General features: G+C 39.0%; 1 protein-coding gene across 1 annotated transcript in view; it reads left to right on the top strand.

Annotated features, from left to right (window-relative positions):
* Positions 1–16,305, top strand: part of ERP44 (endoplasmic reticulum protein 44) — a 97,670-nt gene that overhangs the window by 79,391 nt on the left and 1,974 nt on the right. Inside the window, exon 11 of the mRNA XM_045467793.1 lies at positions 14,658–14,760. Coding sequence (XP_045323749.1) covers positions 14,658–14,760 — 103 coding nt within the window. The remainder of the gene's footprint in view (positions 1–14,657; positions 14,761–16,305) is intronic.

The following is a 16,305-nucleotide window of genomic DNA, read 5'->3' as shown; positions in this document are numbered from 1 at the left end:
CCGTTAGATTTGCCCCCCAAAAAGACAGTATTGTAGTGCATCGAAGAGTACCGTTTGGTGAGGAAATGAAGATTTGACAATGAAAGTTGTTGCAAGAAGCCAGCCTCTAAAGGGAAGGAGAAATAGGGGGACAGATCCAGAGACACATAAGATGAAGTGAGGTTTTAGCTTTTCTTTTCTTTTTTAACCCCTTTAGGGTACAAGAACTAATCATGACTAAATGCTTGTGGGAAGGGGGGCGCCTGGATGGCTCAGTCGGTTAAGCGTCCGACTTCGGCTCAGGTCATGATCTCGCAGTCCGTGAGTTCGAGCCCTGCGTCGGGCTCTGTGCTGACAGCTCAGAGCCTGGAGCCTGTTTCAGATTCTGTGTCTCCCTCTCTCTCTCACCCTCCCCTGTTCATGCTCTGTCTCTCTCTGTCTCAAAAATAAATAAAACGGTAAAAAAAAAATTTTTTTAAAAAATGCTCGTGGGAAGGAATCAATGGATTGAAGGGTTATTGAACAGATAGGAGACAGAGGGGCTAATTGATCAAGCAGAGCCATAGGAGGAATGAGAAGGGAATGAGAAGCATCCTTCTTCCTTTCCCGTGAGAAAGAGGGGAAAGGGGGTGTTTAGCGATTATGGTGGTAGTGACAGCAGCAGAAGACTGCAGAGGTTCGTGTCCAGTTCTTGTTTTTAACTATGACTAAGGAAGCAAGATCATTTACTGAGAGTGGGAGGTAGCGGAGAATGAGAGGGTAGGACTATACTGGATTTTGAAAGGAGGAGTAGTTGTACGCAGAAATCCACCTGAAAGGTCCAGATCTTCCTAGCATCTCGGCATTTATTTAGAAATCGGAACTCATAGTGGCGCCTGGGTGGCTCAGTCGGTTGAGCGTCCAACTCTTGATTTTGGCTCAGGTCATGATCCTAGGGTTGTGGGATCGAGCCCCATGTAGGGCTCTATGCTGAGTGAGCATGGAGCCTGCTTAAGATTCTCTCTCTCTCTCTCTCTCTCTCTCTCTCTCTCTCTCTCTTTCTCTCTCTCTCTCATAAGTAATAAAATAAAAATTGGAACTTGTGTAGTCCCCTTAGCAAGCGTGTGAACATTGACGGTTAGGCTAGATGGAAATGTCTTACCTGGTTGGGTGTCCTCTTCCTCTCACTCCTTAGGCTTGCTCCCGGAAGCTCTTAGCTCAAGCTAAAGTGAGATTTTTAAGAGAGGGTAGTTCTGGTGTCTGGGCTTGCGGCAGGCGCCTCCAGCAGAGAGACAGTGCTCGGCATTACAAATACTGCCTTCTTCGTGGGTTATTTATGTGAAGTTTTTATCAGCACATTTCCCTACTTCTCATAGCGGATAAATCTCCAGTTTATTGACCTCTTCGTTTTCACTGCAGACTTACAGCCCTAATTATAAAGTCTCAAATTAGTGGAAGTCGACAGGACACTGACTCGGATTAGGTTTACTACCTGTCAGCAACCAAACTATGCCCAACTTCGGCTTTTATTCCTAGGAAATTGTGTTACACATCAAGAGACATCTGTGAGGAATTCTGTCTTGGCTATCTTAAGTTTTCTCCTCCAGTTCTGAAGACAGATTTAAAGCACTAGTCTGACTAAGCACTTCTGATCCCACCTCTGTTGGTCAGAGAACCCAAACTAACACAAGTAGGTGTATTCTTTATCACGTGACCTAGCGCCTCTATTCCCCAGCCATGGTTTACTGCACCAAGGGGTGGGCACCTGACCAAGAAAGACTAATCTCTTAGTTGGCATTATTCTACTTATGCCCTGGTGCAAAAAGAAACCGCACCAGTGAGGTGGTTTCCGAAGAAATCTGGAAATAGGAAATAGTGCTCTCCCATCCTTCAAGTGTACAGTCCTGTGAGGAGGGAGGGAGATAAGAGAAGTGACTATACTTGAAACTCTTTGAAATAAATTACTTCTTTAATTTCTCCCTTAGGTGCCTGATTTTCCCTCCCAGGCACTGTTCGCTCTAATAGTTTTTTAATTGTAAGGAGGCACATGCTGCGTGTGCTACAGACTGAGCCTCTGTGAATAGATGTTAGTGTTAAAAATCAAATAAAATATGTGGCAAAATGAATCTGACACACTTAACGGCTTGCATAATTGTTATTGTGCTGCATGGTAAGTAAGGCTTCAATGATAAACAGTTTCCATAAATTACTGTAATTATTACTTTCAGTAACTCAGCATTTCTGGGGTCAGTTGGAGGAAGTGTGGTTGTGGTAAGGGCAAGAATGCAGATTTATAGTGCACAGTCTCCCCCGCCACGCCCCCCATGCCAGAGGTAGGCATGGGGTTGTGGGAGGAGGGTATGCTACCAGTGTTCTAGTCACCTCTCCCTTATTTCAGAGAAACCGGGGCTAAGGGAGGTGATGTAACCAGCAAGGGCACACGGCTAATTAGCAGCAGGCCTAGGATTCACACCCGAGCATACTGAACCCAAAGTCTCAAACTCATAACACTTAATATCAAAGCAGTTACATTTTCAGTACATATAAAAAGCAATGTAAGTGTGAATGCGAAAGATGTTTGGAGAAAGGTACTTACTTGTATCTGAAACTAAATCACAGATCTGAGTCTTTCTTTTTTTCCTATAGGTTGACCAGATTGGTTTCTTGCCAAATGTAAAAGAATAGATTTTATATGTGGAGGAAAAGAATGGGGTGGGGAGGGGCGGTAATTTAGGAACCTAAGAGCACCTAAGGGCAGGTCTAGGAAATGTTCTGTAATCTACAGGAGAAGAAAGTAGGTGGTGGCATAGGGCATAGGGCTGTTGAAGGACTTTCCAGAAAGACTCGCCTTCCAAAAACTGTGGCCAGGAAATACCATAGCATCTGTGCCCCTGCTGGAGTGTGCTTAGGTACTGCTGCGGGGGCCCCGGTGATGGGGAGAAGCCGGACAGGCTCCAGGGCACTTAGGAAAATGGAACAGGCTACGCTAATGCACAGTGCCCTGACTGTGGGCACCAGGTCTTTTACCCCAGATCACTAAATCACGGAGAGTGATCGTAATTCCTTAAACTGCTAGGGCTGATTGGCTGCATTGGTGTCAGGGGAGGGGCGGCTGTGGCGTGGAGATGAGAGGCAGGGCCGAACTAAAACTGGGAGGCGGGTGTCGCACTAATTTAGCAGTTTGGTCGCCTGCTGACCAATTAGCCTGTCTCCTCGAGCTTGGAGGGGCAAACCAGGAATTGGGTGAAATGATAAAGAACTTGGAAAGATAGGTACAAGAAAAAATTTAAAACCAGGTCACCGTTAGGTCCCTTTAAAGTCTGAGAATTTGTTTTGTTCTTCATTATCTAGGGGCTCTATTTTTAAAAAACCCAAATGAGGCTTTTTTTTTTTTAAGTGGAAAAAATTGGTACTGGGAAAGCTTCTTAAAAGGCAGATTTAGTTTTTATTATCTCTTGCTATAGCAACTTTGTGGCAGCATTAGTAGATGTTCAAGAAGTGTTTTGATTAACTTGCTCTTAGTTTTAACCTTTCTGTTATACATTTAAGAGTTTGACTACTTTGGATATATATCTTCACATCTGGGATATAGCCTGGTATTTACCAACTAGCCGTTTGCCCTGTTGTTCCCCTCCTCCCTGAGTCACCTCTGTGGTTGTGATTTCTCTCTGTGTGTCCCTCCTGTCCGCCACTGGGCAGTGTACACACTGGCCTGGATCCCTGAACACCACTGTCATTGTCACTCTCATGTAATGTACTTACCATATAACTGACATTGGTTATCTCCTTATAAGCACTTTATATTTTACAAATCATTGCACTGTATTTTGCCTTATTTGGTCCTGCCAGCAAAATAGACATGAAACTCTGGCAGAGGCAGGCTCTGTACCCGCTCCATTTTATACTTTATGTATGTTCTCAGTTTCTGTAACAGGCTTCTAAGACCGGTATGATTTCTACTTTTACAATAAAGAAGTTAAGCTCCAAGAGATTTAGTAACCTTACCAAATTAAAGTCAAATCACTAAGGAGGCAAATAGTTAGCAGTTAGGTGCTCAGACTCTAGTTTCTAATCCCAGTCTGTTACCTACTAGTTGTATCACTCTGAGCAGTTTCTTACCACCTCTCTGTCTCAGTTTCCTCATCTGTAAAACGGGAAATGATAGTATCTGCTTCGTAGGGTTGTTGTGGGCATTAAATGAATGTGTGTATCTATAGCTCTTAGAACAGTATCTGATACATGAGTATGATCAGGCTATGTTGCCTGTTATTATAGGAAATCATATATTCACATTCAAATCTAAGTTATTAGACTATAAAAACAATACAATTAAGTTAAATAAGCGGTGTTTTCATTTTACATATTAGAAAGCTGAAGCTCAAAGAGGTTAAGTAATTTAAATGGCAAAATACAGTTTTCTTAATACTATAATACATTAAATCAGTTTGTACTACATTATTGTATAAGTTAAGTTAAAGAGTAGTTACAAGGGACGTTTGGGTGGCTCAGTTGGTTGAGCGTCCTACTTCGGCTCAGGTCATGATCTCACAATTCGTGAGTTTGAGCCCCGCATCCAGCTCTGTGCTGACAGCGCAGTCTGCTTCAGATCCTCTCCTCTCCTGCTACTCCTGCTACTCCTGCTACTCCTGCTACTCCTCCTTCTCCTCTCCTGCCACTCCCCATGCACACGCATGCTTGAGCACGCGTGCTCTCTTCCTCTCAAAAATAAACATTTAAAAAATAAAGAGTAGTAAACAATATTAGGAAATTGAATCCAGCAATATAGAAAAAAAGAATAATGTACAACTAAGTGGGCTTTATCCCAAGTGTGCAACGCTAGTTTAGCGCTCAAAAACCAGTCAGTGTAGAGGCACCTGGGTGGCCCAGTCCGTTGAGCATCTGACTCTTGATTTCAACTCAGGTCATGATCCCAGGGTTGCTGGGTTGAGCCCAGTATCAGGCTCCGTGCTGAGCATAGATCCTGCTTAAGATTCTCCTCTCTTTCCCCCGCCCCACCCCGCCTCCCTCTTTCCCTTGCACTCTTTCTCTAAAATGAAAACAAAGGGGTGCCTGGGTGGCTCAGTCGGTTAAGGTTAAGCCGCCGACTTGGGCTCAGGTCATGATCTCGCGGTCCGTGAGTTCAAGCCCCGCGTCGGGCTCTGTGCTGACTGCTCAGAGCCTGGAGCCTGTTTCGGATTCTGTGTCTCCCTCTCTCTCTGACCCTCCCCCGTTCATGCTCTGTCTCTCTCTGTCTCAAAAATAAATAAACGTTAAAAAAAAAAAATTAAAATTAAAACAAAAACCAAAAAAAACCCAGTGTAATTTAGCATATTAATGAATAAACAACAACAAAAAAACTGATCCCAATTATCCATGCAGAAGCATTTGACAAAATTCAACATCCTTTCATGACAAAAATGCTTAACAAACTAGCATATGTGGAAACTTCCTCAATCTGATAAAGGACGTTTATAAAGAACCTACAGCTAGTATCATGTTTAATGGTGAAAGATTGACTACTTTCTCCTTAAGATCAGGAACCAGGCAAAGATATTTACTGTTTTTATGCATATGTGCATTAAACATATCATTCGTTCCTTTATTTCTGATTATAAAAAATTTATATTCTTTGTGGATAATTCCGAAAGTTAACAAAGTGCCAAAGAATTAAAAATGACTCATAAATCCACAAGCCAGATATCTAGACACACATGTGTGTTATAAATGTAATCAGGGCCATGCCAGTTTATGAATTTTCTTTTTAATTTATCCACACATTGTAAGCATCTTCCCGTATGATTAAATTTTTTCCTTTTACTTTTAATGGCTAGTGTGCCTTTGGCTTGTTCCATGATTTAACCCGCTGTCTGAATCCAGGTTTTCCCATGACAAAATTCATAACACACTGCTACTAACGGGGCTTTACCAAACTCGTCCTTTAGGACGAACACCCTCTACTTGAGTTCTAGGACATCATTGTGGTCTTCTTTTTTCTGGCTCTTCCATTAGCTTTTACTGATTGTGCGTCTTGTCTTTGACCCCTTGTGATAATCGTAAAGCTGTGCTAATATGACAGCTACTAGCCATGTATGAATACTGAAGTTTTAATTAAAATGATGTACAATTTAAACGTCCGTTTCTTAGGTGCTCTCAGTGCTCGGTGGCCACATGTGGGTAGTGGCTACTGTATTTGGCAGCACAGATAACAGCGTTTTCCATTTTCACAGAAAGGTCTGTTGGATAGTTCTGTTGCTGTCAGAGGACATGCCGTTGTAAGGAACAGAAACTCACTCCACGGAGCTCAAAACAAGGGGCTTGTGCTGAAAAACTACAGGAAAAGGACAAGGATGAGAACTGTAGGAGGTGCAGCTACTCTCTGCCCTTCTTCGGGCCCAAAAGCTTCTCTTGCTCCTTCACATCTGCTCCATCCTTCTCTCTGGATACCGGCTTCTTCCTCTGCTCTGCCATGACTTCTGCATGGAGGTGGTTCTGATTTATCATGACAAATGTGGCCTCAACTCTGACTTTATAACTCTAATCAACTGACTGGTCTCCTTATATCTCTTAGTTCACATTCCCCAGATATCTGGCTCAAACCACATAGATTGGTTCCTCGTCTACCCCAGGTTCTATGTCTGTCTTCTCTTTTGTCTTCCCTCTCCTTTTTTTCAGCTTTATTAAGGTATAGCGGACAAAAATTGCTCACATTTGAGGTGTGCAACATGATATTTTGATATATTTATACACTGAAATAACTACCATAGTCAAACAAATTAATGTATCCATTTCTTCACATACTTTTTTTTTTGAGAACAATTAAGATTTACTTAGAAAATTCCAAGTATATAATACAGTATTAGTAACTATAGTCACCATTTTGTACATTTGATCTCTAGAACATACTTTTCCTGTAGCTGAAACTTTGTATCCTTTGACCAACATTTCCCCGTTCTCTCCCAGTCCCGCTCCAGTCCCTCTTAACTACCTGTCTACCCTCTGCTTCTATGAGTTCTGCTTTTTTAGATTCTACGTATAAATGAGATCGTGCAGTGTTTATCTTTCTGTGTCTGGCTTATTTCACTTAGCATAATGTCCTTCAGGTTCATCAGTGTTGTTGTAAATGACAGGATTTCCTTCTTTATTAAGGCTGAATAATATTCCTGTGTGTGTGTGTGTGTGTGTGTGTGTGTGTGTGTACACATTTTCCTTATCCATTCATCAACTGATGGATGCTGGTTGTTTCTCTATCTTGGCTTTTAAGAATAGTGCTACATTGAACATGGGAGTGCAGATAACCATTCAAGACAATGCTTTGATCTCCTTTGAGTAAATACCCATAAGCAGGATTGTTGGGTCATATAGTAGTTCTAGTTTTAATTTTTTGGGTAACCTTCATATCTTTTTCTGTAATGGCTATACCAGTTTACATTCCCAGGGAGAAGGATTCCCTCTTCTCCACATCCTTGCCAACACTTATTTTTTGTCTTTTTGATAAAAGCCATTCTAACAGGTGTGAGGCGATGGCACATTCTGGTTTTGATTTCCATTTTCCTGATGATTAGTGATATGAGCATCTTTTCATGTACCTGTTGGCTGTGTGTATGTTTTCTTTTCAGAAATGTCTTTTCAAGTCCTTTGCCCTTTTTAAAATCGGGTTGTTTTCTTGCTCTCGAATTGTTTTAGTTCCTTATATTTTTTGGATATTAATCCCTTATCTACGGTTTACGTACCCATTTTGTAGGTTGTCTCTTCACTCTTGATTGTTTCCTTTGCTGTGCACAAGCTTTTTAGTTTGATGCAGTCACATTCGTCTGTCTTTGCTTTTGTTGCCTGTGCTTTTGGAATTATATCCAAAAATTTACTGCCCAGACCAAGATCAAGAAGCTTTTCTCCTAGGTTTTCTTCTAGGAGTTTTACAGTTTGTCAGGTCTTATATTTAAGTTTTTAATCCATTTTGCGTTGAATTTATATATGATGTGAAATAATGATCCAATTTAATTTTTCTGCCAATGGCTATCCAATTTTCCCAGCACCATTTAAAAGGCCATCCTTTCTGCATTGTGTATTCTTGGTACCTTTGTCAAACATCAGTTGACTGTGAGTGTGTGGATTTATTTCTGGGTGCTCTATTATGATCCATTGGTCTATGTCTTTTTATACCAGTACTATACTGTTTTGATTACTAAAGCTTTGCAGTATATTCTAAAATCACACAATGTGAGGGGCCTGGGTGGCTCAGTCGGTTAAGCATCCAACTTCAGCTCAAGTCATGATCTTATGGTTTGTGAGTTTGAGCCCTTCGTTGGGCTCTGTGCTGACAGCTCAGAGCCTAGAGCCTGCTTCAGATTCCTTATCTCCCTCTCTCTCTGCCCCCTCCCCTGCTCATACTCTCTCTCTCTCTCTCAAAAATAATAAACATTAAAAAAAAAATTCCTGGAGGGGCGCCTGGGTGGCTCAGTCGGTTGAGCGTCCGACTTCAGCTCAGGTCATGATCTCAGGGTTTGTGAGTTCAAGCCCCATGTCGGGCTCTGTACTGACAGCTTGGAGCCTGGAGCCTGCTTCGGATTCTGTGTCTCCTTCTCTCTCTGCCCCTCCCCCACTTGTGTGCTCTCTCTCGCTCTCTCTCTGTCAAAAATAAATAAATGTAAAAAAAAAAAGAAAAATTAAAAAAACTCCTGGGACGCATGGGTGGCTCAGTTGGTTAAGCTTCCACCTCTGGCTTAGGTGACAATCTCACGGTTCATGGGTTTGAGCCCCATGTTGGGCTCTGTGCTGACACCTCAGAGCCTGGAGCCTGCTTTGGATCCTGGGTCTCCCTATCTGCCCTCTCCCCTGGTTGTGCTCTCTTAAAAATAAATGTTAAAATTGTGTTGTTTTTTTTTTTTAAATAACACAGTGATGCCTTCATCTTTTTTCTTCTTGCTTGAGATTGATTTTGCTTTGGCTATGTAGGGTCCTTTGTGATTCCATATGAATTTTAGGGTTTTTTCTGTTTCTATGAAAAATGCCATTGGAATTTTGATAGGGATTCCACTGAATATGTAGATTTCTGTAGATAGTATGGACATTTTAACAATATTAATTCTTCCAACCTATGAATTCAGGATATCTTTCCATTTATTTGTGTCTTCTTCCATCAGTGTTGTATAGTTTTCAGTATACAGATATTTTCCCTCCTTGGCTAAATTTATTCCGAAGTATTTTATTGTCTTTGATAAAGATGTCCATTTTCACCAGTTGTATTTAGTATGGTACTAGAAGTCCTAGCAAGTTCCATATACCAAAAAATAAACATGAAATGTTTGGACTAGAAAGAAATTTTCTTCGTAGATGACATGATTATCTACCTATGTAGAAATGCCCAATATATGTACAAGAAAGCTCCTAGAACTAATGAATGATTTCAGCAGGACACAAAGTCACCTTTTAAAAAATCACTTTTATTTCTATGTATATGTTAACAATGAACATTAGGAAATCACAAAACGTTTTAAAGTACCATTCATAATAGCTCCAAAAGCAAAAAAAAATAAAAACTGCCTAAATATACACCTAGCAAAATATATGTAGGATCTGTTTGCTGAAAACTACAAAACACTGATAAAAAAAATCAAAGATGACCAAAATAAATGAAGAAATACTGTGTGGATTGGAAGACTTAATACTGTTTAGATGTGAATTCTCCTCAAATTGACCTATGGATTTAATGCAATTTCAATCAAAATCTAACTAGATTTTTTTATAGATGTAGCTGATTCCAAAATTTACATCGAAAGCTAAAATGAGAATAACTGAAACAAAATTCAAAAAGAAACAAAGCTAAAGGACTCAAAATACCCAACTTTGAGACCTAATTACTATATAGCTAAAATATTTAAAACAGCCTCATATTGGTGAAAAAAATAGGCATGTATTGCTGTAGAATAGAATGGAGAGTCTAGAAATAGGCACACAGTGATTTTTTTTAAGATGCAAAGATAATTTAGTGGAAAGGCTAATCTTTTCAATAAATGGTGCTGTCCCACCTGAACATCTTCATACCATAAAAAAATAACTTCTATAAAAAAATTAACTCAGGGACACCTGGGTAGTTCAGTCAGTTAAGTGTCCACCTCTTGATTTCAGCTCAGGTCATAATCTCATGATTGGTGAGATCAAGCCCTGCATCAGGCTCTGCACGGACAGCATGAAGCCTGCTTGGGATTCTCTATCTCTGCCCCTCCTCTCTCTCTTTTTTTCTCTCTCTCAAAATAAATAATAAACTTTAAAAAAATTAACTCAGAATTGATTGTAGACCTGAATGTGAAAGGTAAAACTATGGAACTCTTAGAAGTAAATGTAGAAGAAACTCTTTCTGTCCTAAGGTTAGATAAAGAGATCTTAGTACACCCAAAGCACCATGCCCCCCACCAAAAAAAATTCATAAATAGGCTTTCATCAAATTAAACACTTTTGCTCCATAAAGGATATTGTTTGAATGTAAAGAAGGTAAACAAATGGCAAATAAGCACATGAAGAGGTGCTCAACACCATTATCCATTAGAGAACTGGAAATTAAAACCACATTGAGACCCTATGACACATTTTTTAGAATGGCTGAATTTAAATACTGATATACCAGATGTTTGTGAGGATATGGAGCAGGTGGAACTCAAAAAAATGTTTACTTTGAGAGAGAGAGTGCATGCGAGGTGGGGGGATGATGCTGCAGAGAGAGAGGGAGAGACAGTGGGTCCCAAGCAGGCTCGACGATTGGGGAGAGCAGAGCCCAAGGCAGGGCTCGATCTCATGAACCTTAAGATCATGACCTGAGAGCCAGAATTAGAATTGGACACTTAACCAGCTGAGCCACCCGGGTGCCCCTAGAGCAAGCGAACTCTTACACATTGCAGTTAGAATACTGGACAATTAGGCAGTTTTTAAAAAAAAAAGTAAACATTTTACACCTTGCATGTAATATATCAGTATTTTTCCTGGAGAAACAAACTCACATTCACACAAAAACCTGTGTACAAATGTTTGTAGTAGCATTGTTCAGAATAACCAAAATCTTGAAAGAACCCAAATGCTCTTCAGTGGGTAAAAGGAAGACTAAGTATGGTATATCCACTCATTGGAGTAGATATTCAATAAAGGAACAAATAGTTGTATACATGCAACACAATGGAGGAATCTCAAAAGAAGTAAGCTAAATAAAAGAAGCCAGTCTCATGGTTACATGCTGCATGATTCCAAGTACAAGACATTTCAGAAAAGGCAAATTATAGGAACAGAGAACAGATCAGTGGTTGGCAGGAGTTAGGGGGAAGTGGAAGGTCTGACCAAAAAAAGCATGTTGGAATTGTTATGTATCCTATTTGTGGAGATAGTAACTAGATGCTATATGCATATGTTAAAACTCATAGAACTGTAAGCCTAGAAGAGTGAATTCTACTGTATGTAAGGTTTTAAAAAAATAAAAATGCTTCTCACTGTGATACATATGTCAAAGTTCATTTAGTGATACTTACCATTTGTGCATTTCCCAGTTTCTAAATTTTGCATCACCTAAAAATAAAAATTGAAAACAAACAAAACTGTTTGGAAGGTGGGAGAGAAACACTTAGGTGTTCTAATTAGAAAAACGGTACCCTAAAGTGTGAAAATATAATTGAATTTATTATGGCAAGAATCCGTTTATTTTCCTTTTTAGCACATAACCAAGTTGTCTGTTTTCTTGACAATATACTGTTGATTCAGTGTTTCTTACTTAATAATGATGGATAGTTTCTAGCCACAAGCTAGATAAGAGCTCTTTTGTAATCTTTTTTTCCTCCCACATCAGTTCAGGTTCATTGTATCTCCCTTGTCTTTGCCTTTTGCTCACAATTCTTTCTCTCATCTGTTGACAAGGGGAATCAAGTTAGGAAAAAATCTGTTTTGAGTGTTCTCTATGAATTTGTTATATTTAAGATTTAATTATAAATTATTTTTTGACGAGCAGAAGCTAGTCACATTGTATTGGTTGCGATCATCTTTGGACTTTATAAAATAACAAACTTAACGGGGTTTTGTCTTAAACATTAGAGACCATTTGTGATTCTTTGATTTGAATGGATATATTTTAGCACTTTGCTCTGCATGACAGCATAGTAGATGATGTCATATTAAATTTAAATTGATCTCCTCTCAGTGTTTATCTTTAGCGCCTGTGCAATTTCTTCAGCACCAGAGAACCTTTCAGAGGCATTCTGTCAATACAGCTACCTGACAGTCATTTGTATTTGTAAACTGTGCATTTGACACCTGCTGGTCTCTGTTGCATTGGAGCCAGTGGGGAGCCAAAATGGGTGTACAATGAAGTTATTGGTTGGTACATCTCAGTGGGAGTTATTGAAGGGAAGAAACAACACTTGCAGGACCTCGGGAGAGGATAAAAAGAAACTAGCAGCTATTCTTGGCCACCAAAAAATTGAGTCAATTCTACTGAAGTAAAGTGTTTATGGACCTACATTGCAATTCTTGTAAGGGATATGAAGAAAGGTTTCTGTTTAAAATATGTAATGAATTTTTAAAACACCAATATTTCAGTAAAAGACTGACAATTCATATAAGGAGAAATATTAATGAAAACAAGGAAAATGCTTAATTTCTGAAAAAATAGAAATTAAAATGCAGGTGTCTTTTATTTGTCAAAGTAGCAAAACAAATTTTAATAAAAAAAACACATTGGCAAGCCTTCAAAAAACAGGCAAGTAGCAAAAATTGATGTTTTGTAGGTATAATTTGCCTACACTTTATCAAAAGTTCTTATTAACTCAACAGATTGTCCTCAACTTATGATGGTTTGACTTGGTTTTTTGCGTTATGGTGGTGCAAAATCAATACATTAAGTAGAAAGTGTACTTTGAATTTGGTCTTTTCTCAGGCCAGTGATCTGCACTCAGATACTCTTACGGTGCTGGCGATCAGCAGTGAGCTACACCTCCCAGTAAGCCTCATGATCCCAGATGTCAACAACTGACACACTTACATTCTGTACCCATACAACCATTGTTTATCACTTTCAGTATAGAATTCAATAAGTTATATGAGATTTAAATACTTTGGTACAAAACAGGCTTTGTGTTAGATGATTTTGCTCAAGTAGGGTAATTTAAGTGTTCTAAACACATTTAAGGTAGGCTGGGTATATTAAATGTGTTCTCCATTTAGGATTTTTCAATTTAGGATAGGTTTATTGTGCTGTATCCCCCTTGTAAGTCAAGGAAGATCTGTATTCCTGCTTTATTTGCTACAACCCAAGGAAATAATTACAAAGGAAAAGGGTAGGGGCGCCTGGATGGCTCAATCGGTTAAGCCTCTGACTCTCGGTTTCGGCTTAGGTCATGATCTTGTGGTTTCATGAGTTCAAGCCCCACATCAGGCTCTGTGCCAACAGTGCAGGGCCTGCTTGGGATTCTCTCTCCCCCCCTTCTCACCTCCCCTCTCCCCCTCTCCACGCTGTCTCCGTGTCTCTTAAAAATTTTTTAAAAACAGGAAAAAGGTGGATACATGAATCTGCTTAGCCTTGTAATCTGTTTTGCTACAATGCATGTTTTTGTACTGCAAATTTGCTTATAACGTGACTGGTAATTAGGAAAAGGATGTTAATATAAGTAAGTTGTGTTCACATTATTTTCCTCAGAATGTTTTGAAGCCATCAAAGTTTTATTTTTTTTATTTTTTTTACCACTAAATATAATGTTTTAGTGGTATACAAAGACGTCCGCCCAACCCAAAAAGAGGAGAGGGGACAGTTTTATGACCTTGAGAAGTACTTTGCTTTTCACAATGTTAAGCTATCCAGTGAAGCTGCTGGTGTGGTTGAAGAAGTTGTGAAATTTTCCTTTGTGCTTAAGGAAGAAAAAACTCGAAAAAACTATACCCTGATTTAGATTATTTTGATAAAGTTGGTTCTACTGGCAGTGAATGCCTTCAAGGACTCAGTTAATATCTCAAAAAAGGACTTATAAGTTCCAGGTTAAAGCTACAGAGGATCCACCTGGCCGACACAGTGATAGAGGCTGAACAGTGCTAGTAATTTTCTTTTTTCTTTTTGAGGGAGAGCATACTCTCTGGATTGGGCAGGGGACGGGAAGGGGCAGAGGGAGGGAGAGAGAGCATCCTAAGCGTAAGGAGGCTCCATGCCCAGTCCAATAATGCCAGCCTCTATGTCACCACTATGAGATCATGACCTGAACCGAAATCAAGAGTCAGACACTTAACTAACTGAGCCACCCAGGCGCCCCAATACAAAACTACGTAGTTGTAAGTGGTTACCACCTAACACTATTTTTCCCTTAAGACTTGTTATTTTTAGTGATTCTGCAGAACATGAGCTTTTTTAGTTATATAGATTAAGGAAAATATATAAATGTCCAACAATAAGGGATGGTTAAGTAAGTTTTAGGACAGCATCTTGATAGACTAATGCATCTGTTAAAATAAGCATCGGAAAATTTCTGTGAAACAAGTACAAGAATTAGAACACAAAACAGAGTATCCATATTTCATGATTACACTGTATAAAAATGTTTGCAGTATACCTGGCTTCTGATAGTTATGGTAAAATGATGGGGTTGTAGGTAAAATTTAAATAAAAAACGGGGAAGTTGGTAAAATATAGGTAAGTCCATTTTAACAGTTTAAGCTGAATTTTTATTTTACTTTGGTTTTAGAATTCCTGGAAAACTCAAGCAGTTTGTATTTGACTTACATTCTGGAAAATTGCACAGAGAATTCCATCATGGTCCAGATCCAACCGATATTGCCCCAGGACAGGTAGGACTATTGTTTCTCAGTGGGAACTCTTTTTTTCTTTTTCAGTTAGGCTTGAAGAGGAACTAACCCTCTTGCACAGGCTTGAGTGTGTGCTTCTGAAAATCTTTATAAAGAAATTCTGAACAGACTGTAGATAATATATAAATTATATTCCTTTCAAAATTAATTTTTAAAATTGTGAAACTTCAGAAAAGTTGCAACGTGGACGGAACTGGAGAGTGTTATGCTAAGTGAAATAAGCCATACAGAGAAAGACAGATACCATATGGTTTCACTCTTATGTGGATCCTGAGAAACTTAACAGGAACCCATGGGGGAGGGGAAGGAAACAAAAAAAAAGAGAGGTTACAGTGGGAGAGAGCCAAAGCATAAGAGACTCTTAAAAATTGAGAACAAACTAAGGGCTGATGGGGGGTGGGAGGGAGGGGAGGGTGGGTGATGGGTATTGAAGAGGGCATCTTTTGGGATGAGCACTGGAAACCAATTTGACAATAAATTTCATATATTTAAAAAAAAACAACTTAAAAAACTTAAAAAAAAAAAGTTGCAAGAATGGTACATAATTTCTTGATAAAGTGGTCTAGAGTACCTCCTTTATGGAATAGGAGTAAAAGGGTTAAATACAGTTGGCTTCAAATACAGAAGTTGGAGGTAAGAATTGGAAGTAGGTGGATCAGTGAAGAAATCAGTGGATTCCATTAACTGGTTAAGTCTTCCTCTGTGGCCAGGAGATTGACCACAATACAAAGAAAATAATGATTTGGTATTGTTGCTAAACCATCCTAAGCACCCTCACCAATATAGTATTCATAATTGCTCAAAACTTAAGGTTTAATGCAGCTTTTCATGTGAGATTTAGAATGCTTCACAGCTATTTATGAAAGTTTTTTATTTGCTTTTTATTGTGAAAATTTGACTATTTCTATGTTTCTGCTTTGTTAAGCACCCCTAAAATTGCATTTTTGATTCATTATTGATTTATATCATGTCTATTACCACTATGATACATAACAAAACTCACATTTCATATGCCCAGAACTTCACTATTTTGCCCAAGGAGCCTCCACATAGAAAAATAAAAGCTAAGTCAATTTTTCTTAAAGAGTCAAATTACGTTCAGTGTCAAGAGTTCCCTGTAAGAATCCAATGATATGCTTTTTCCTTGAAGTCTGAGGTCAGATTTTATTTTGATAATTAAACAACTGTAGAAGCAAATGGTTTCTTGGCAATAACCCAAAGGCAATTATTTTCCTCAGGAAAGTAAGCCTGCTTAATATTTTATCAGATTAGGAAAAGATGTTACTTACCATTATTGTATACTTCTCCATTAGACAGTGAACCTACATTTTATAGTAATATAAGTATGGCTTAAACCAAACATATCTCAGTAAAAATATAAATAAAAAAGGTATTGGAGAAGGGGAACATGACAAAATAAAATGGGAACTTTGCAGATGTTGCTTTCCCAATTTAATGAGAATGAGTCCGTATCCAGAGCGTGTAACACAGGCATTATGTGCCTCTGTTAACTACAGGGGATATTAA

The sequence above is a fragment of the Leopardus geoffroyi genome, chromosome D4 (genome assembly GCF_018350155.1).
Source record: "Leopardus geoffroyi isolate Oge1 chromosome D4, O.geoffroyi_Oge1_pat1.0, whole genome shotgun sequence".
NCBI lineage: Eukaryota > Metazoa > Chordata > Mammalia > Carnivora > Felidae > Leopardus > Leopardus geoffroyi.
The sequence above is the reverse complement of the archived record's forward strand: the minus strand, read 5'-3'. Positions and strand labels throughout refer to the sequence as shown.